A 17,044-nucleotide genomic window follows, 5' to 3' on the forward strand; every position below is an offset into this window, starting at 1 on the left:
GCACCTTCCCCTCGCTGTGCTGTGCTCTGAGACCCACAGCAGAAACTCCTACAGCCCATGTCTGACCCAGCCTTACTCTGCAGGTGTGGGTTTAGGGCTGAGTTTAGACCCTGGCTCAGGCACAGCCTCACACAGGGCACAGTCCCACCTTCTGCCCTCACCAGGCCGGTGTTCCAGGGGTGCAGCAGAGCCTGGGTGTGTGCCTGGCACAGACCACCCGAGCATCCCCTGGGCCAGCTGGGCTCTTCTCCAGCTTCCCCACTGCTGATGGAGCCACTGGCTGTGCCCTCGTGGTCTTCAAAACCAAACCGTTTTGGTCTGAGGCTGTTCCCTGGGACCCCAGGATGCCAGGCTCTCCCAGCTCCAGCTCCTCCGCGGTGCCCTGTGGCTCCCCGTGGTGCACGTGGCTGTCCCCATGTCTGGCTGTTCCCAGGAGCTGGAAATGTGCATTTCCCCAGCCTGATTTCCTTTGTGATATTTCCTGCAGTGCCTCTTCAGTGCTGAATGCAGATGTGTCCCACGGGATAAGTGCAGTGAGTTAATGCACAGCAGGAGTACACCTGGCCAGCCTGGATTACTTCTTATCCCAATCATCTCCCTCATCTTTTTCTGAAGAGGAAGAATTTTCATTATGTAGATATGAAAACCCCACTGAAAGGGCATTGTTTAATAGATGTGATGTTGAATAATGAGCTCTAAATACTGAATTCAGCTTTCGAGGAGGAGAACAGCCCTAGACAAAGTCGTATATTAACTCCATATTTATAATTTTGCAGAATGCAGATGATAAGATTGCGTATGTGGCTTAGGAGATAAAATACTGAATCATATCTTTTGCATTTAAGAAAACTGGATTTTTTTTTTTTTGGACAAAAGAACAAAAAATCTCTCTTCCAACTTTCACTTCTTGCACTTTTTAGATGAGGAAATTTTTCATTCTTCTCCAAGATTCATTGTGGCACAATCTGCTGCATACATTGTGCTCTCTGTGCATATGCAATGTCCTTTGATCAGGCTGGTCAGACAGGAAAGGCTCGCAGCTCACAGCTTCCCTCCTACATTCAGAATTATTATTATGCAAGAAAACCATAGTCTTAATTAAATATCTTCCATTAACTCAGTTCTTCAGATGTACAGCCTTTTGGAGCATCTTTGATAGAAAACATTGATTGTGACACTTCAATGGGCATTTATCTGCTCTCATCTAGAAGTTTCCTAAGGACATTCTTCTGTCCTCTGTATCAAGTCTCAGAGAAATATTCCCAATGTCTCACAGAAATGCTACTTGAGAAGGTTTTACCTTTTTTTTCCCCCTTTTCTTTTCTAACCTGCTGGCTAACGATCTGATGCTTATCTGAAATATGGCACAGATTGTGATCGCATCAAATATTTAAGGACGCACTTTGTCAGTTTGATTGCAGAGTGGAAATTGAGTTTTTCTGGATGCTCTAAGCCTCTGTCTTTCCCTCTCAATCCTCCCTGACACAAAGCCTGCTGTCAGCTGAGCATTTGGAGTGTAAAAGCCTCTTCACCCTCTAAATGGGAAGAAAGGGAAGTAATGGCTGCATCGTGCCCTTGGGTCACACCAACCCCAGGCTGGGGCAGAGGGGCTGGAAAACTGGGAAAGGCCCTGGGGGTGCTGGAGACAGAGGCTGTGCATGAATCCAGGTGTGCCCAGGTAGGAAAGGGGCCAGTGGCACCTGGGCTGTGGCAGCAGGGCCGGGGCAGTGCCCGTCCCCTGTGCTGGCACTGCTGGGGCACCTCCAGTGCTGGGGACAGCTCAGGACAGGAAGGACATTGAGGGGCTGGAGCATGTCCAGGGCAGGGAACAGAGCTGGGGAAGGGGCTGGAGCAGCTGAAGGAGCTTGAAAAGGGGCTCAGCCTGGAGTAAAGGAGACTCAGGGGGGCTCTTGTGGCTCTGCACAACTCCCTGACAGGAGGGGACAGCCAGGGGGGGGCTCTGCTCCCAGGGAACAGGGACAGGAGGAGAGGCAGCAGCCATGTGGATGTGGCATTTGAGGTCCTTTTTAACCTAACCAATTCTCTGATTCAGTGCTGAAGGACCTGTTGGAGCTCCTCAGTGTGTGACAGAGCCCTCTCCCTGATCCCTTTCCCTGGCTGTGCTGGTTCACATGAGGAGCTCTGCAGATTGCAGACCCAGTGCTCAGCTCGACTCTGGCTGGCAGTGACCTCTGGAGCCCTGGGGGTAAAACCAGAGCTGTCCCTGGGCTGGGGAGTGTGAGATGGCATTTTTTGAGGCTCTCATGGCCTATGTTTGGTTCCCACAATGTGAGCTCAGAGCATCAGTGGACCCCAGTACCCCAACAGGAGCCTGGGGCCATCCTCTGCCCTTCACTCAGACACCTGAAAACACAACTGTGGGAAGGGACTGAGGAGAGGGAAAGGGGAAAAGTTCTGTCTGAGGACCTCAAGACTGAGAGACCAGGAGGGTCTGATCTCCAGGAGATTCCTCTGGAAGGGAAAAAGCAGTTGGCTCCCTGTGTCAGTAAAGAGAAGAAATATGCAGGAAATATTCACAGCAGGCAGTGTACCTTGAGAACTTTCCAGCAAGGGACACCTGGAGCAGCTGCCCCAGCTGGATTCTTGCAGAAAATGGGACATATTTTCTCTTTCAGTTTTGCTGTTTGTTGGCCCATCTGGGACTTATAGCAACCAAATCCAGGAAAGTTTTCAGCAATCCACAAGTACCATCCTTCAGCTGCCCTGGGGGACCCATGCCCAGCTTCTGGTTCTGGCTGTGTGTCCCTGATTGCTGAGAGGCATCCAAGAGTGAAGAGGAAAGATGGAAAACAGGGTTTGGGAGAACAGCCTGACTTTGCAAGGCCTGTTCTCAAACCCACTTGAACAACCTTTTTAGAAAATGCAGGGAAAATGTCAACATGAACCCATCTGGGAAACATCTCGGGCAAAATGAGGAAAACATGGTGGGTGGCTGTAAGCAATGAGAATACAAAGATTGTGACTAAGTCTCATTTCTGTTACTGACCTTTCCCATCAAGTGGAGCTGGCTCTAAGCATGCACTGCTAGGAAGGAGATGAGTGCTGAAGCCATTGTCCCTCAATTTATCATTTTTCACTGGAAATTTTCTGAGGAAAGGTGCTGAGATCTAATCCATCACTCATCACACTGCTTGTGGTGTCCACCCTGCATGTTGTGATGCCCTGGGACCCTGCAGATAAACAGGGGGGTTTGTACAGTGGTGTGGTGAGGCTCTGCACACCTCCTGTCCCCATTAAAATGTAGAAGCAGCAAGGGGGAGTTTGAAGGGAGACAGGGGCATACAGTGCCTTGAGCTTGTCAGTCAGCTTTTATGAAAGAAATAAGGAGGGTTAAAATAACATTTTTGTGTTGAAAGTTGATTGAAGCTTGGCAAACCCCATCAAATCTTTATTTTCACCTTGGCAGAGATTTTTCTTACGAGTTAAATTATTCAGGTAGGGCGGCTAAACAGAAAATAACACGTTCAGTGTATGAATAATACAACCCAAAACCTAGGATGGGAGAGATTGTAAATAATCCATCATGTGCTACATTAATTCCTCTAGTTAACAGTAGTATTTAAATGGAGCAATTCATCTGCCTGTACGTCTTTTTCCTGAGTGATCCAATCTATCAATTGAAGGCAGGTGCAGCTCTGGCTCTGCCATTCTTCCAGGAGCTGTCATTTTCCAGCTGTTTGTGGGGATGCTGGTTTTCCTAAAGACTCCTGGGCCAGCTGCAGAAAATGAAAGAAAGGAATTATGAATGTTGGCTGAAACGTACCCATGAACAGTGTAAGACCTTTACAAAGTGCTTGGGGATCACAGAATTGTGGAGTTGTTAAGGTTGGAAAAGATCTTCAAGATCCTGGAGTCCAACCTTCTCCTGAATCCCACCATGGTCACCAAACCCCACCACAAAATTCACCCACGGGTCCTTCCAAACCCCTCAAGCCCACCAAGGACCTCTGTGGATCTCTGCTTAAAAACTGTGTAACTCAATTCATAAATTCCACAGCTCCTTAATTCTGCAAGTGCAATCGTGACTAATCATCAGGATTTAATCATCTCCCCGATTATTAAAACTGGGAGAATATTAAATATAATTTCTTCCCAGTGTTGGCAGGTTGTGTGATTTTTATAGAGATATGTTTGATGTTCAGTGTGTTCCCTATAGAACATAATTTTTTTAAAGCAGAGGCACAAGTTTTTTTAAAGGAAAGCAAGATATGTTAGTAAATCTGAAAGTAAAAACCAGATATAACCTGAAGCCTCAAATGATAATGATAGACTTTACAAAACCCCTCAAATTCCTTTATTTTGATTTCCCTTCTGTCTTTTAAAACGCAGTCCCATAGCTGCTGGGGGGGTGGTTACACACTCAAATGATAATGACAGATTTTACAAAAATCCTCAAATTCCTTTATTCTTATTTCCTTCTGTCTTTTAAAATGCAGTCCCGTGGCTGCTGGGGGGTGTTAGGAGTGTTCTGGCAGTTCTGCCTTTACTGGCTCTGTTTTATTTTCACCCTGTTTGTGCCTGCACAGGGCTCAGCAATGAGGTGATTTTGCCCTGCCTTGTCCCAGAGCTGTTCTCTATCCAGGTGATTCTAAGGATGGCTGTTTTAATTATGGAAATATTTTAAAATGCAAAACAATCTCTTTTTTTAAAGGATAATTCCTTTTGGAACTGAGGGGAAGAAAACACAGTGTTAATATATGTGTTTGGGGTTTTTTAAGATTTTAAACATCTTGTGAAGCAACACCTCAACTTGAGGCCAGTTTGAGCAGATGGCTTCCTTAGAACAGTTGCCTTTAGTGATCAGAGCAAGTAATAAATGTCCAGAACTTGTTGTGCTGTGTCTGGCAGCAGGAGATTCCTCGTGTGCAGCAGCAGTGACAGCAGCCCTGGGGAGCTGTTCTCTTCTCCAAGGGCTCCTCTGCATTCTCAGGGTTTCCTCTCCTCCCCGGGTGCCCTCCCTGTCCCCCCAGATGTTGTCCCCACAAAGATCCCCCAGTTCCCTCAGATCCTTGGTGTGTGGAGACCACTCCAGGCTCTGTGGTGGCATCCAGGATTCCTGTCCTGGAGCCAGTGCCTGATCCTTGCTGTGTTTGCTGCAGCTGTGGGGGACTGGGAGAGCTCCTCAGCTGGGGATGTGTGAGCCCCAGGGAGCTGCTGAGCTCCAGCTCCACAGAAATGCTGCTTCTCACTGAGACCAGGAGCTGCCAGAGAAAGCTGAAGTGATAAAGCAACTTGTCTGTGACTCACTGAATGAAAAAGCACTTTCTCCGAGAAGATGGTGGATGCTCTCCCTGACATGGTGTAAACAGGCCTTTTCTGCTGGAAAAGTCTCATTTTGAGATATAACTCAAGCCCCTCCTGTTTCCAGCCACCAGAGGTGATCACAGTGTGGGCTGCAAAGACAAGAGCTCAAGTCCTCCAGCCCTTTGGATCATTTTCTATTTTGACCAATATTTTTTGTCTCCCTCAATTTCCATGACAACTCTTAAGTGACAAAAGTACTTTTCATTATGTGGACAGAAATAGATGCCCTGCACAGGTTGATGTGCAGTTCCCATCTGCTGCCCCAATGCACCACTCCTGCCTGGGAACAGGGATCCTTTAGTGCTGGGCTAAGTTTCTTGGAAAAATTCACTACAGGGTTATTGAAAAGCAATTAATATTCACAGAAAGATTACTGATGGAGAGACCTTTCACTCCTCTGGCTTTTAAATAGAAGCATCTCCCATTCATACCATCACTCCTAATAAATGCTATTAACATTGTTGACTAATGACAATTTTAGTGTTTATTTATATAATACAGAGGTTTTTTTTTGCAATTAGAGCTTTCATGATTCTGCAATACGTTGTTCAGGGAGAGAGGGAGACCATCATTCCTGATTACATGTCTGTCATTTAGACAGAAAAAAGCGATTTTTCAGAGTCTCCCTTGTTAACATCAGCCAAGAGACTTCTCGAAGCAGCAGCAGCCAAAGTTCTGAAGTGATATTTTAAGTAAATCACGTTAAAAGTCAACAGTGAGAAGATGTTTTATATAAGCACTTGCACTGAGAATTCCCCGAATTCAACATTTGCCGTTGTGTTCCGCTCAGCCATGAGAGGTGCCCTGAATACATTTACTGCTGCAAGGCCCAGGGCTTGGCAGGTCAGAACTTGTGCCATCATTCCTGGGAACTTCAGTTTCTCATGTTTGGTGCTCTGCTTTCTGGGTTTTTCACAGAAATCAGGATAGGGCGCTGGATTTGGAGCAAGTCCTTCTGTCGCTGACATTTCTCCTTGTTGGTGCAAATCCACACAAGGGAACAGCAGCTGTTGGATCACTCCTGTGCTCACAGTCTCCATGGAATTCTCTGGATCCCTGGGAATTTGGCAAGGGGATGATGTCTGGAGAGGCTCCCTGGAGCAGAGGCTGGACAGAGTTAAAGGAATAAAGTGGGGATTTATTAAAAGGCCTCAAAGGATCCACCTGGGGCAGTGCACGAGCCCAGCCAGGGCTGCACCCAGGATGGACCCAGGATGGACTCAGGGTCAGGAGTTCTCACCCTTTTATGAGTTCTGGTCCATTTCCATGCTGGGGTTCAGTGTCCAATCCCAGCTCCAGGGGATGCAGTCCCACCCTCCCAGGTTCTCTCCTCCATCCCCTGCTGTTTGCACTTTTTGGGGTTGAAGCTGCAGCAGTGTCCTTGGTTCTGGGGCTGGGAAAGGATTGTTCTGTGTGCCTGAGCTGTGAGGAGACCTTGCTGACACTTTCTGTGGAGTTCAGAGTTATTTACCAATGCAGTGCAGAGCCTGGGAAATATGAAAGCTCCAAACAGGAGAGGAGAACCCTTTCCTTTTTTGGGTAATTAACAGGGTGTGCTGGTTGATGCCAAAATCTTTCATGCTTCCCTGGATGAACCATCCAAGGAGATGAATGGTTCCAAACCATCCAACCATCTTTCCCTTCCCTGGAACCATCCAAGGAGAATGGACAAAATCTGGTCCTGATGGGTTTCTGGCTGTGGTGCCAGGCTCCAGCTCCCTGGTGGAGCAAAACACGAGGAATTGGTAGAGTTAGAAAAATTATCCAGAGGCACAGAGGATTGTTCTCCCTGACCTTCCTTGAACTCTTCCAGGCTCTCTCATCCATGGAGGAATTCAGAAACCTGGATCGGGACATCGAAGGGTCTGCGAAACGGTGGAAGAAATTTGTGGAGTCTGAGTGTCCAGAGAAGGAGAGGTTCCCCCAGGACTGGAAGAACAAGTCAGCCCTGCAGCGCCTGTGCATCCTGCGCGCCCTGCGGCCCGACCGCGTCCCCTGCGCCATCAGGTGGGGCTGGGACAGCCCTGGGGGGGCAGCAGGAGGAGCTCAGGGGTGTGCTGGGGTTTGGGAATGTCAGTGCATCCTTAGCATGGGAATTCTGCAGCGTGGTTTCCTATCAGGGGTCTTGAATGAACCCAGTGAGGGTGGGAGGCACAAGCACAGGGTGCCCAGAGCAGCTGTGGCTGCCCCTGGATCACTGGAATGCCAAGGCCAGATTGGACAGGGCTTGGGGCAGCCTGGGACAGTGGAAGGTGTCCCTGGGACAGTGGAAGGTGTCCCTGCCCATGGGATTATCCCTAAAGTCCCTTCCAACCAAAACCATTGTGTGATTCGTTGATCTCTGAACTCTGCAAGGCAATCAACTCATGGGATTTAAGTGGAATTTCTTGCTTAGTGGGATCCAAACTCCCTGACACCACCAGGGATGGAGCAGAGTAAGCAGGGTGAGGGCAGCCCTGCCAAGTCAGAAATGAGCATCACCACACAGGTGTTGCATATCTGCTGCAGAAATACCTGTTTTAGCTACTAGATCAGTTTGAGCTGCTTCTATAGGAGAAGTATAGGAGAATTGGAGTAGAATAGGAGTAGAAGTAAAGCAAAGTCTTATAGAGGTTTTCTATTTTTTTTTTTTTCTGTAAAATGCAAAATTTATGTGCTGCTGGTTCTGAAAGTTGTAGTGGTGAATTATGTAGTGAAGGTAACTGGGCAAGGCTAAACTTCCTGAAGTCATGCAAAAGCAGCCTCCTTGTTCCAGGACAAACTAAAGGTCTTTCACTCCATGAGGACTTGGTTTTCCTTTCTCTGGCCGATATTTTGGCATTTCTGGGATGTCTCTCATGCTCCTGTTTCTCCAGTAGTTTATATTCCTGCACCACCTGATGTGCACACAGCAGAGTGTTTTACTCAGTGTATGAACTACATCTGTTTGTGCTTCAAGGTTCACAGAAAAACACAGAGGAGACTGAGTGAATCTCCCTGTGTTCACTCTTATTATTTTTTTATTAGAATAAATACTACAGTTTATCAAAATACTCATACTAATCCATCTTTTTTTAATTTCTTACTCTTATGGCTAGATTCTCCAATCCATCTTTTTTCATTTCTGACTGTTATGGCTGGATTCTCCATGTGTCTCTCAGCTGAAAATATTGGTTTTCCTGTTGTTGTTTAGCTTGAGTAAAATAAGCTCTTGGAATTTTAGGTGCATTTATGCAACAATAATTAATTTCTTTCTTAGACAGCTCAGAAATAACAGGAATATCAAATTTCAGCCCCTTTCCTGTCTCTCTTTTATGAAAAGGGAATTCAAGTTCAAAAGCTTGCCTGGATATTTTTAGGGTGTGGGTACATCAAGCTTTTCTGTTTGCACAGGAGTATTTAAATGGGTTTTTGTATTGTTTTGTTTTGCTTCTTATCTCCAAGTGCAAACAGTAACAGTTCACTGAGCCTTCCCCAGGACTCTGGGGACTCTTCTTGAAATACAACTCAGTTATCAATATCTCAGTGTGCCAACAGGACACACCTCACTGGTGACCAAGGACATCATGACCAGTCCATGGGTGCATTTTAGGAGTAATATTGTGCCATGGGGGATTTTAGGTGCCCTGGAATATCCCAAGCTCATTTCCAGCTGCTGTTCAGGAAGCTCTAAGCCCCCTTTGTGTCCTATCTCATGTGTACCTGCTCTGAGATGATGGTGTAGGATTTCTTGGGGATTTAAGATGATCCAAGCCTGTTCAGTCCCTGGGAAGCCAGGTGCTCCAGCCACTCTTCCCAGCAGATCCCTGGGGATGTTTGCCCGGTCTGGTTCATTCCCTAGGCCTAAGGAGCATCAGGAGAAGCCCCTGACTCACTCCTTAGAGCTTCAGGGCCAGCAGTGCACCAACACCTGTAATTTCCTGAGAAAGGATTATCCCCTGTAGTTCTCTTTTCCCCTTCAATCTTATTGAAGAACATCAGCAAAAAAGCTTCTTGTAGCACCTTGTGTTTCTGGGTCCCCAAGGCACTGCTTCATAGAGCTGAGATGTGAAGTAAAACAAGAGTGTTGTGACCTTAAATCTGATGGACTTGGTTAAATTTTGTGACCTGAGCCTTTCCAGCAGCAATTTTGACCCTGAACAGAAAAATCTTCAACCAAATCCTGACCCTGAACAGAAAAAATTCAATAAAATCTTGACCCTGAACAGAAAAATCTTCTTGAAGGAGAGGTACCAAAAATGTGGAAGCTTTTTAAATTTTTTTTAATTGCAATCCCTTAGGCATTTCTATTCCAACTGCCTTTCACCAGTCCTTGAAGGAGGTCCTCACTCTCTTAGAAAGAATTTGGCTGCCTTCAAAAGGCCTGAGTAATCCATCTGAGCTGCAGCAGCATTCCTGGGCTTTGAATATAACATTGCTACCTTTGAATCAGTGCTCAGTGTCTCTCTTTTTGTAAAGCACTGATGTCAGGAGCTCACCCTGGGGGAATGCAGCCAGAACATTCTCCACGCACCGTGCTCTGTTCCAGCAGCTGCTGTGGAGCTGAGCCTTTCCCTGTTCACTCCTTTGAATTTTTCCTTGTCACTCTCATGCTAAGGCTCCATGCTCCAGACATTCTTAGAGCTCTTCCCTTTCAGCTTTGCAGATCAAAGCAATTGTGTAAATCATCTGGACTTTCTGTGGATGGCTGCTTCCTCTGCAAGGCTGCTTGGCTTGCACAACACGTGGCAGGTGCTTGGATCTTGTACCTTAACTCATTTCTTCCCTCCTGAGATTCCTGAGTCAGTGCTTGTATTGTGCTTCTGAATGCAGCTCCCTTCCTATTGCCTTTGTCTGCCAGGATCTCCTGTGGCATCCCAGCCCTGCACAGAGCACCAGGCATTGCTGCTGAGGGACAGCCCAGCCTACAGAGCCTCTCCACAACTATTTCCTGATCATTTTTCTAATGTCAGTTTCTAAATCATTTGAAGGATCAAAGTGAAAACTAGTTGCAGGACAAGTCATATGAGGAGAGGCTGAGGGAGCTGGGAAAGGGCTCAGCCTGGAGAAAAGGAGGATCAGAGGGAACTTCTGGCTCTGCACAACTCCTGACAGGGGGGTCAGGCTCTGCTCCAGGGAACAGGGACGGGACCAGAAAAAACAGCCTCAAGTTGCACCAGGAGAGGTTTAGATTGAATATTAAAGGAAAACTTTTCCAGCGGAATGATTTTTAAACCCTGGCACCGCCCCTGGCAGTGCTCAAAAGACCTGTGGATGGGACACTTGAGGACATGGCTTAATGGTGAACACAGTGGTGCTTGGCAATGGTCACACTTGATAACCTTGGGAGTCTCCTCAAACCTTCACAATTCTGGGATTCCATGATAATTAATTGATTATTCACAGAGGAATCAGCATTTTTCTGAACAAAGTGACAATTTTTTTTTTCTGTCTGGCAGAGATTTTGTAGAAGAAAAGCTGGGCAGCAAATACGTGGTGGGGAGATCCTTGGATTTTGCAACGACCTTTGAGGAATCAGGGCCAGGCACCCCGATGTTTTTTATCCTGTCCCCAGGAGTGGACCCACTGAAGGATGTGGAGAAACATGGTAAATCAATCCTGTCCCCAGGCACAGCACAGCATTGCTATTTATCTGCTGCATTATTATCTTAGCACGACATGCCTGTTTTGTTTGGGGTTTTTTTTTTCCCTCATCTCTTTGTAGATAATGAAGTAATTTGTTAAAAATAGATAATTGTGAGAGGATGCGATGGGATTTTTCTTTGGTTTTATTGTTTTTCTTAAAGGTTTTTTTTTTTATTTTCATCTGAAGTTTAAATTAAATTTGTGTTTTTCCTGCCCTGCCTGGATTCCCAGCGTGGTTCACAGTGCAGGGGTCTCTGAGCTGGGTTTGTGCACAACCTATAATTTACATCAGAGATCTCTCACACACTGTCAGATGCTTGTTGCCAAGAAAGGTTGAACCAGAGGATCCTTGAGGTCCCTTCCAACCTGCTATTCTGCGACTTTATGATCACTAAAAATAAGCAACAGCTCCCTGTAACAGATTGCTGCTTTGTGGCAAAGTTTCCAGCTTTCCTGCCATCCTTCCTGAGCTGATTTCCATGTGGATGGTCAGTGTGGAGCTGTCAGCTGGCTCCAAAGGCAAAGGGCCTTCTGTGAGATGCCTCCCTTGGGAGGGCACTGATGCCCCTGTCCCCAGTGGCTGCAGCCACTGCTGTGCTCCAAAGCTGCCCTTGTGTGGAGTTTACTCTGGGTCTTGGCTCCACTCTGGAAAAATTCTCATTTTCAGCCTGAACGTCCCTCTGGAGCAGAGGAGTCTGATGCCTTTGGGCTTGGACAGGACAAAACATCATCCAGGCTGGCACAATGACTTGTGCATTCTTTTTCCTCTCCTCAATGCACCCAAAATAATGTTTGAGTGAGCTTTTACCACCATGGCCAGGAGCAGCTGTCAGAGCTGTTAAACTTTGCTCATTCTGGGGAATTCTTGGGCTTAGCTTTGCATTTCAGGCTCTTTCTGCCCCCAAAGCAGGTGCCATTACTGGAAATTGAAGGAACACCCCCAAAGGAAGCTCCTGTGGTGTTCCTGGCTTCCCTTTGGAGCCACCTTGGTGATCCTGTCTCTCCCTGTTATTTCCTTGTATGGGAAATGAAGCACTAAAATCAAACCATGAGTGCTTTAATTGGAATTGTAAAGATGAGTGTAGCTGAGCACCTGGGGTTAGCCAGCCAGAAAAGCTACAGCAAGAAAAGGCAAAAAAGAGAAGAAATTAAATAAAATCACTGCCACAGAGCAGCTGCACTGGCCTTCCAGCTGCCTCACTGGGGTTTTGCTTGTTATTAGTATTTCTCTGTCCTTCATTAGGTTTTATTAAAGTGCAGGATAATTCCTGTGAATGGACGTCAGCTTCTTGCAGGTGCCGCCCACCCATGGGAGCTTTCCTTGGCATCTCAGGGAGGGTTCTGCAGCAAACACTGCTGGGCTGGCAGGGCTTTGTGCCCATCCCCTCCCCTCTGCAGCCAGCAAGGAGGGAGCAGGGCTGGCACTGCCAGGGCAGGCTCACTGATACCCCTCTGCAGTGGAAATAACAATGAGATTCATTTATTACTCATCCCCTGGCCTGGGTGGGTGCCCTGGTGTGACCACGTTCACAGGGGTCTGAGGATGAGGGAAGAGACAAGGATCTGACTCCATGTTTCAGAAGGCTTGATTTATTATTTTATTATATGTATTATATTAAAACTATACTAAAAGAGTAGAAGAAAGGATTTCATCAGAAGGCTGGCTAAGAATAGAATAGGAAGGAATGATAACAAAGGTTTGTGTCTTGGACTCTCTGTCTGAGCCAGCTGGACTGTGATTGGCCATTAATTAGAAACAACCCCATGAGACCAATCACAGACCCACCTGTTGCATTCCACAGCAGCAGATAATCATTGTTTACATTTTGTTCCTGAGGCCTCTCAGCTTCTCAGGAGGGAAAATCCTAAGGAAAGGATTTTCCATAAAAGATTTCTGCGACAGCCTGGCTCTCTGATTTGCCCCATCCCCTCTCCAGGCAGAGGATCATGACAGAGGAGAAGATCAGCAGCTTTTAAAGCTGGCAGCAGCCAGAGATGGTGGCAAAGAGAGCTGGGAACTCTGAAATGTGTGGAGAGCTGTGTCCCTGGGGAAGCTGTGCTGAGGCTCAGCAGAGAGCTGGGGTTTGGGGGTTTGTTCTCCTCATGGGCATCTGTTCCCAGTCCTGTACCACGAGATGGTTCCTAAGCCTTGCAAGACAAATCTTTTCTTTGTTTCTCTCTGAAATGTGCCTGCTTTTGGCAGGAGTTGGGAATTCAGGGCTCACCATCTGCAGGAAGGCAAACCTGCATGCAGAGATAAGTGTGGGCAATCCCCAGGGATCGCTGTGGGGATGAGTCCTGGCTCCCTGGCTGAGCCCAACCCATCCTGGGCATGTTTGTGGGGCTGTTCCCCCCTGCACACAAACTGGGTTTCTCTTCTGAGGTGCACAGAGCAGGGAGAGCTGGTTGTGCTGTGAGAGGAGCAGCAGGGTGCTCTGTCTGGGGGGGACAGACCCAAAACCTGGCCAGGAGATTTGCAGCCATGAGCACAGAAATGATCTGTGCCACTGGGATGCTCCAGAGGGACCAGGGGAGGCTGAAGGATCATCAGAGACCAGCGAAGGGACAGGAAGAGTTGCAGGGCAGGGAATGGCAGGGCTGTGGGGTTCCTGGAGAAGGGAAAATCACAGAGATGGGGCAAATCCCAAAAATCCCAAAGCCAGGGCACCACCCCAAGGCAGGGGATGAATGATAAATGAACATCAGTTGTGATTTCCTCTTCCCATCACTGCAGAGTGAGCCTGCCCTGGAGGGACACTGGGATCTGTCCCAAACCATCCCTTCCCATGGGCTTTGCTGAGGAACCTGGAAGGTTCCTCTCTGCTCTCCAAGCCCCAGACACCTGGGAGGCCTTGCCTGAAGAAGCTCCCAGGGATTTGATCTCATTCCAGCTGCCCTGTCCAAGCCCAGCTGCTGCACCCAGCCTGCATTGCAGGGGCTTTTCCCCACCCAGTGTGGGTGTTCATAATAAGCAGGAACAGATTTTCATTTCTTATCGCTCTAAAACAGATTTTTACACCAGGTTGCAGGGGAATAATGTTCTTTAAACAAGAAGCACTTAGTAATAAGGTACCTTTGTGTGGATGCTGCACTTTAATTAAAAGAGTTTGGGGGAAGCTGCTGCTGGGTGAGCACTTGGGCAAGGAGTGGTGACAAGAGAAGTGGTATCAGGAGTGTGACAGCTCCTGTGTGAGGGTTTGGTACCTGCACTCACTCCTTGTTCTCTCCCAGGGAGGAAGCTGGGCTACACCTTCAACCACAGGAACCTGCACAACGTTTCCCTTGGACAAGGCCAGGAGGTGGTGGCTGAACAAGCTCTGGATGTGGCTGCAAAGGAGGGACACTGGGTCATCCTCCAGGTAAGGGGCTGGGGGCCAGTCCTGCCCCTCTCCCAGCTTGGTGTCCCCTCCATGAGGACACAGTGTCACCTGTGTGTCGCCAGCAGCCACCTCTGCCTGGGATCAGGCTCTGTCAGGTTGGGTTTCTCCTCCTGGCGCTGGTGGTGGGCAATTTGAAGAAATTTGTAGGGGCAATTTGAAGAAATTGAGCAAATTTCAGCCTCCCAGGCAGATTAGTCCCTTCACCTACCTAGGGAAGCAAGAGCTGTGTGGTTGTGAAACTTAAATCAGTATTTCCCTGTCGTGGTTTTGGTCCCCTCACAAAAGAACCATTTCAGTGTGTGTGTATCTGGACTTGGACTGTCTGAGAAGGAAGAGACAACTTGAAGAAACTACCCACCCAGGGAAGCGAAGGGGAACACAGCAAGGGCTGTGAGATTGTGTAACTCAAGTTTGCACCTCCCTGTCATGGTTTTGGTCCCTTCACAAAATGACTGAAAACCTCCGTGCAAAAGGTAAAGCTGAATTTTATGCTCTGCTTGCTAAATACAATGCCACACCTCCTCCAGGAGGAGGATAATGGGCAAACTGCAGTTGGTTTATTAATGCTGAAATCCCCTCTGTGTTGTTTTTGCACTCTGAGACCAGTTCAGGAACCATCACTAGCTAGCACTAGTGGATTATGACAGGTATGTAGTGCAGGAACCTGTTCCACACTTCCCGGTGCCTTTGTTTGCTCCATGACTGAATGGGGAGCTCTGTTCTGAGAGCCCCTGGGCTCATCCTCTGCCCCTGCCCCTCAGAGAGCACAGAGGGGCCCACTCAGGGAGGAACTCTGCAGTGGGGCTGGCTCCTCTGGGTGCTATTCACATTCTCTGAACAGAGAGAGACACAATTCCCCCTCCCAGGATATCTCCTGGAGAAGGCAGAGACACAATTCCCCCTCCCAGGATTTCTCCTGGAGAAGGCAGACGCACAATTCCCTCTCCCAGGATTTCTCCTGGAGAAAGCAGACGCACAATTCCCTCTCCCAGGATTTCTCCTGGGGAAGGCAGACACACAATTCCCTCTCCCAGGATTTCTCCTGGGGAAGGCAGTGAGAAGCACAGAGGGAGAAGAGAAAACAATTCTTATCTCTGCTTGCTGCTCCTGTTGTTTTTGCACACGTGGAATGTGTTATGGGGATTGTTCACTGAGAGGGATTTGTTAATTGGACGCTGGTAAGGGTTGTTTGGATTGATTGGCCAATGGGGTCAAAGCTGTGTTGTGACTTTTGGGGACAGTCATGGGTTTTTCTTTAGTATTTCTTTAGTATAGTATATACAACTATATCACTACTACTACTACTACTACTACTATTATTATTATTATTATTATTATTATTATTATTATTATTATTATTATTATTATTATTATTATTTACTATACTAAAGTATTAATAATAACACATTATTATATACTATACTAAATAATACTATATTATTAATATTAATACTATAGTATTATTATAGTATATTGTAATATAGTATTAGTGCAATATAGTATAGCTTAATAAAGCTTTATACTTTTTTCAGCCTCCTGAATCAGGGGGTCAGAGCTCATTATTCCCTACCTTGAGGACGCCCTGCATCAACAGCCCTGAGCATCCCAAACTGGGGAAATGCTGCCAGCTCCCATCACAGCCCCACAAAACTCCTCAGAGTTATTATAGTATATTGTAATATAGTATTAGTGCAATATAGTATAGCTTAATAAAGCTTTATACTTTTTTCAGCCTCCTGAATCAGGGGGTCAGAGCTCATTATTCCCTACCTTGAGGACGCCCTGCATCAACAGCCCTGAGCATCCCAAACTGGGGAAATGCTGCCAGCTCCCATCACAGCCCCACAAAACTCCTCAGAGCCTCTGGGGTGTGGGGGGAGCTCTGCCTCTGTCAGGTGCTCTCTGGAGCCACGCACTCAGGGAGGGTTTGGGTTTGCTGATGTGCACTCGCTGATGTCAGCTCTCATTACAGCTTTTGGGAACCCCTCTGATTTCCTTGATGTGGATTATATAAACTTTCATTATCACTGAATTGTTTGCATAAAATTAGATTAAGACAAAGCTCTGAGCCCTGATCTGAGCCCTCAGGCCTGGTTATGAATTGAAATTAAATATCCCTGATATTTTGATCTTAATTTTTTTGCCTTTTTTGGTTTTTTGCAAGCTCCCTCTGAGGTAAACAATGCTGAACTCCTCTAGAGCTTTTAATATACAGAGGGCTGCAGTCCTGGCATCTGTCTTTGAGGTGGTGCAGATGGAAATGTGCAGCTTTTTGAGCCGTTCAGTAATGCAGAGTGAAAAGATATTTTCTACAGTGCTTGTGTGCTGCTGTAAAGGATCTGTCAGCAGTACCAGGCTCCATGTGCTGTTTCAGTGCTAACAGACAAGCACTGGGGGCCTGAAGGGTTTTTATTGCATCCATTCCCATCTTCTCTGGTGGTCACAGCAATCAGTAGGAGGTTAGGCAGACACTGAAGGCTAAATCAGGAGAATTCCTCCCTGGGAGGCTGCCCAGAGCAGCTGTGGCTGCCACTGGATCCCTGGCAGTGCCCAGGACCAGGCTGGGATAATGGGAGGTGTCCCTGCCATGGAGGGGTGGGATGGGATGGTTGGGTTCTGCCATCACTCACGGCTGGATCAGAGCAGTATTTGCCATTTAGTTTATCTAGCAAGATCATTCCTGAGAGGCTTTGGTGACAAATGCCTCACACACAGCTCCAGGAGTGTTTGTACAA

The 17,044-nt window shown here is 47.2% G+C and overlaps 1 protein-coding gene across 1 annotated transcript in view; it reads left to right on the forward strand.

Annotated features, from left to right (window-relative positions):
- The window catches only part of LOC102041309 (dynein heavy chain 9, axonemal), an 83,113-nt gene that overhangs the window by 36,234 nt on the left and 29,835 nt on the right, over positions 1–17,044 (forward strand). The window contains exons 15-17 of the mRNA XM_031062688.1: positions 7,139–7,332; positions 10,743–10,891; positions 14,161–14,288. Coding sequence (XP_030918548.1) covers positions 7,139–7,332; positions 10,743–10,891; positions 14,161–14,288 — 471 coding nt within the window. The remainder of the gene's footprint in view (positions 1–7,138; positions 7,333–10,742; positions 10,892–14,160; positions 14,289–17,044) is intronic.

The sequence above is a fragment of the Geospiza fortis genome, unplaced genomic scaffold (genome assembly GCF_000277835.1).
Source record: "Geospiza fortis unplaced genomic scaffold, GeoFor_1.0 scaffold485, whole genome shotgun sequence".
In the NCBI taxonomy this organism is placed as follows: Eukaryota; Metazoa; Chordata; class Aves; order Passeriformes; family Thraupidae; genus Geospiza; species Geospiza fortis.